The sequence below is a fragment of the Quercus lobata genome, chromosome 11, assembly GCF_001633185.2.
Source record: "Quercus lobata isolate SW786 chromosome 11, ValleyOak3.0 Primary Assembly, whole genome shotgun sequence".
NCBI lineage: Eukaryota > Viridiplantae > Streptophyta > Magnoliopsida > Fagales > Fagaceae > Quercus > Quercus lobata.
The window spans coordinates 44,211,495-44,215,778 of record NC_044914.1 but is presented as its reverse complement, the minus strand read 5'-3'; the positions used below and the strand labels follow the sequence as shown (position 1 = coordinate 44,215,778).

The window sequence follows — 4,284 nt, the reverse complement described above, 5'->3', positions numbered from 1 at the left end:
TTTTTTTTTTTTTTTTAAGAAGGATTGCCCTTAAAATAAATTTCATTAGCCAATCATCTGTGAAATTCAAATTATGTAGTTCAAAATCAACCAAATATTAACGAAAAGAAAACAAAAACAAAAACCATATATTTCAGTGACCAGGGTAGATTGTGTATGCTACTTTGCAACTTTTTCAGCAATACCAGAAGACATTTTCAATTCCATTCATTTGCACTGTGTTGGGATTGTATTTGTTGTTGGTAACTTGGTATCCACCTTCTGTTGCCTTGACTAAGCTTTGATGCTTTTTTTAGGACTATACCTTTTTAAATGTGCTCTTTTTTTCTTGAAACTCCACATTTTCTTGTATGTTGTACCAAGGGATGCATGGTTGTAAAAGATATGCATGTATTTTGTAATCAGTTTGTCATTTGAAGGTATGCTAAACCCTTGCTTTTGTCCATATGCAACCAATGGGAATGCAGTCAAAACAATAATTTCATCGCTAGACAGCAGAATGATATAATTATCTTTCATGTTAGTTTTATAGTCATAAATCATAATGGAATCTATACACATTGCTAGCCTCTCCACAGTTCATTAGTTGACAAATGCCTCAAAGTTACAATTAAATGATACAAGGTTCCGATCATTGGTTGAAAAAAACATTACTTTTGCTGTTTAAAGTTAGGGTGGCATCTGAATCTTGAGCTTTTTAGAATCTTGATTTGACAGTTATTATGGGTGGTGTTCGTAGCTTTTTTATTGAGTCCAAACTGTTTCAGCTGGTGGTAGAGGAAGGGGGACGGTATTTTTCTTTACGGATTTTTGAGCGGAGTAGGTATTTCATGAAGTCGGTCTTCATGAGCAAGAATGTGGCACAATGGTTTATGAAGAGTATAGAATAGACTATCGTTGGGGTCAGTCCTACGTATTTTTATACATTCAGGGAAGGTGATTTAGCCTACACCCTCCAACGGAGTTCCAATTCTTTTGGCTTGTTCTTGCTGCTGACTGAACTGAAAGTTGGCGGGTCTAGGAGGTCCATTATCATTCCAGTAGGCAGAGCAAAGAATGGATGGAGGGTTTTTGGGTTAGAGTTAAGGAAGATATTGGAACTTGAAAACTATGTGAATGGTGGGACTGGGCACTTGGAATTTGTGGCTCAGCTTCATACAGGTAGAGCAGGGATTCAACCTTTTAAATCTTTTGCCGACACGGTGCGTGGGAATCAGATGCAGGTTAGGGGCAGGAAGCAACATTATCAGTTAAACTCCCATGATAAAGGGAAATGGCTATTAGGGGATAATAAGGGGGAGAAGCAAAACCTGCTGAGCGAACCGGCGGTGAGTTACCAGGTCCGGCAACTCTAGGAGGTACAGAAGTGGGCTCTTGGAGCAGCACAGAGGACTTTAATGTTGGAAAGTTATTTCCAGAAAGAAATTTTAGGAGGTTTCCGTTGAATTTCAAATTAAATAGGATTGAACATGATTATGGAAAGAAACGGGAACTGAGGAAGTCAGTCTGGACTGGAAAAAGCTTAATTGTAGTAGTGAATGGGGAAGGAAAAAGGAGTGTGGCATGGAATAAAGGTTGTCTAAAGAGTTCCATTTGGGTGTCAAGGGGTCAAAGGGATCACGTGTTGGGTTCTTCAAGTTCTTCAAGTGTTTCACGGGTTCACAGACCAGTGGTGGGCTTAGTCCAAGCTAATACTCAAGTGGGCCTTCCTTTTCCAGAGCTCATCGGCCCATCTAGGAAGGAAGAGTGGGTTAGCCCATCTGTGGGTGACCCGAGACTCTTAAATCAGGAAGCCCATGCATCAGGGAATCCCAACGATCCTCACGAAGCCTTGGTTGTTCAGATCGTCACTGGCTCTGATGTTTCTCTTGCTAAGGAGTCACCGGCGCCACCGGTGATGGCCGGCGCAGCGAGACAACATGTCTCGGAGTCAGCGACGAACCCAGTGGGTCGATTCGCGGTGAGCATTAGTCCGGTGAAGGGAACGGAGGAGAATCGTGGTTCTTTTTCCGATGGGCTTCACGCCGGGGACCCACTGGTGACTCTAGATCGGACCGATCTAGCTTTTCTCCACACCACAAGGACAGATATGCTGTCTGCTCCTCCAACCGAGCTTATGGGTAGCATTACGGAGACACTGGCGGAGGCAGAGTGTCTTTTTTCTGTTGGGTTTAGCGCTGAGGTTGACAGGGCTTTAGAAGGTCTTATGTTATCTAATTTCATTTTGAATCCATTGAGAGCTGGGATAGAGGAAGTGGTTGCTCCGGATGATGTAGAAGGTGGTTGGGTTGAAGGTGACTATGATCCTCAGGGAATAGACTCACCCTATCAGTCTAACCAGCCGGTGCTAGCATTGACTGAGGTCGATGAGGGCCTGGAAGTTGTGGACTGCTCTTCACCATTGAAGATTTTTAACCCAATGGGATTGGTTGTGTCGACTGAATTGAATAGTAACACAGAGGTGATGAGGTTGGAGAACACATTGAATGTTTCTAATTGGGTGAAACGTAGACTCCCCAGCTTCAGTAAAATGATGGGGCTTTTTTTGGGTAGACATGAGAAGAGGTGCATCATGCTACTACAAAGACTTGAGAAGGAGACTGAGGCAGCCAATCTGGTGCACAGGAATGCTGCTCACTGTAAAGCTGTCTCCAAGGTTAAAGGGAAGAGGGAGCTGAGGAATTTGTTTTCTTCGGTTAATTATGAAGGGAGATAGTCTTCTTTTCTTTGACTGTGTTACTAAGGATGCGGTAGGGAGTATGCAGTGTCAATGAAGTTAAAAATGGTGTCATGGAATGTTCGAGGTTTGAATGACGCGCGGAAACGTTTGGTAGTTAGAAATTTGTTACGGGAATGGAATTGTGATGTTGTTTGCCTTCAAGAAACTAAGCTTGCGGGCATGGATAGACAGCTGATTTGCAGCTTGTGGAGTTGTCCTTACATAGACTGGGTAGCTTTGGATGCAGATTAAACAGCTGGTGGGATTTTGATGATGTGGGATAGGAGGGCTTTAGAAAAATTGGAGGTTCTGGTGGGTCAATTTTCCGTTTCAGTTCGGTGGCAGGGTCTGGGGGATGGTTTTATTTGGGCTTGTTCTGGGGTTTATGGTCCAAATGATAATGACTTGAGGGGGCAAATGTGGGATGAGCTGGTGGGAATTCAGCAACTTTGGGAAGTTCCATGGTGTTACATAGGGGGCTTCAACATTATTCGTTTCCCAAGTGAACGGTTGGGGGGATCTCGGCTTACCTCGGCTATGGAGAATTTTTCTAAGTTCATTGAGGAGCTTAGCTTGTTAGATCTGCCATTGGAAGGAGGGAGTTATACTTGGTCGAGTGGGTCGGATCAGCCCTCGATGTCTAGGATTGACAGGGTTCTAGTGTCTCATGATTGGGAGGATCACTATCCAGAAGTGATCCAACGGGTTTTACCTCGTCCTATTTCAGACCACTTCCCCATATTAGTGGAGGCAGGAGGGATATCAAGGGGGAAAAGTCCTTTTAGATTCGAGAACATGTGGCTAAAGACGGAAGGGTTCAAAGATAGGGTTCACTCTTGGTGGAATCGATATTCCTTCTCAGGTACTCCTAGTTTTGTTCTTGCCAAGAAGCTGAAGGCATTGAAGGTAGATATTATTCAGTGGAATCGGAGTGAGTTTGGAAATGTAGAGCGCCAGAAAAAAGAATTGTTGGAGGCTTTGAATGAAGAAGTCTCATGGAGACAGAAATCGAGGATGCTTTGCATTAAGGAAGGAGATAACAATACCAAATTCTTCCACAAGGTGGCCAATCCTTGGAGAAGGTATAATCATATTAGCATGTTGGAGGTGAATGAGGTTATCTATGAAGACGAATCTGAGATGGCAGACCAAGCAGTACAGTTTTACAAAAACTTATACAAGGAATCAGAGGAGTGGAGGCCTTTTGTGGAAGGTTTGGAGTTTGATCAAATAGAGGGGTTGGAAAGGGGCTGGCTTGAACGGAAATTTGAACAGGAGGAGGTTTTTTGAGCTGTCAAGGAGTTGGAAGGAGATAAAGCTCCAGGTCCTGATGGTTTCTCTTTGGCTTTCTTTCACCATTGTTGGGGAGTGGTGGAAAGAGATGTCTTAGCTATGTTTGAAGAGTTTTATTTACACAGTAAGTTTGAAAAATCTCTTAATGCTACTTTCTTAGCCTTAGTCCCTAAGAAGAATGATGCATCTAATATTCGATATTTTAGACCTATAAGTTTGGTGGGAAGTGTTTATAAGATTTTGGCCAAGGTGTTGGCAAACCGCCTGAAAGA

At 43.1% G+C, this 4,284-nt stretch overlaps 1 protein-coding gene across 1 annotated transcript; it reads left to right on the top strand.

The window, feature by feature from the left end:
• Nucleotides 1-2,992: 2,992 nt before the first annotated feature.
• Nucleotides 2,993-4,009, top strand: LOC115966946. The gene has a single exon (XM_031086071.1). The coding sequence runs from the start codon at nt 2,993-2,995 to the stop codon at nt 4,007-4,009; it is 1,017 nt and encodes a 338-aa protein (XP_030941931.1).
• Nucleotides 4,010-4,284: the final 275 nt, after the last annotated feature.

Coding starts and splice junctions, on each gene's coding strand:
- LOC115966946 (XM_031086071.1), top strand. CDS start 2,993: ATGTGGGATAGGAGGGCTTTAGAAAAATTGGAGGTTCTGGTGGGTCAA.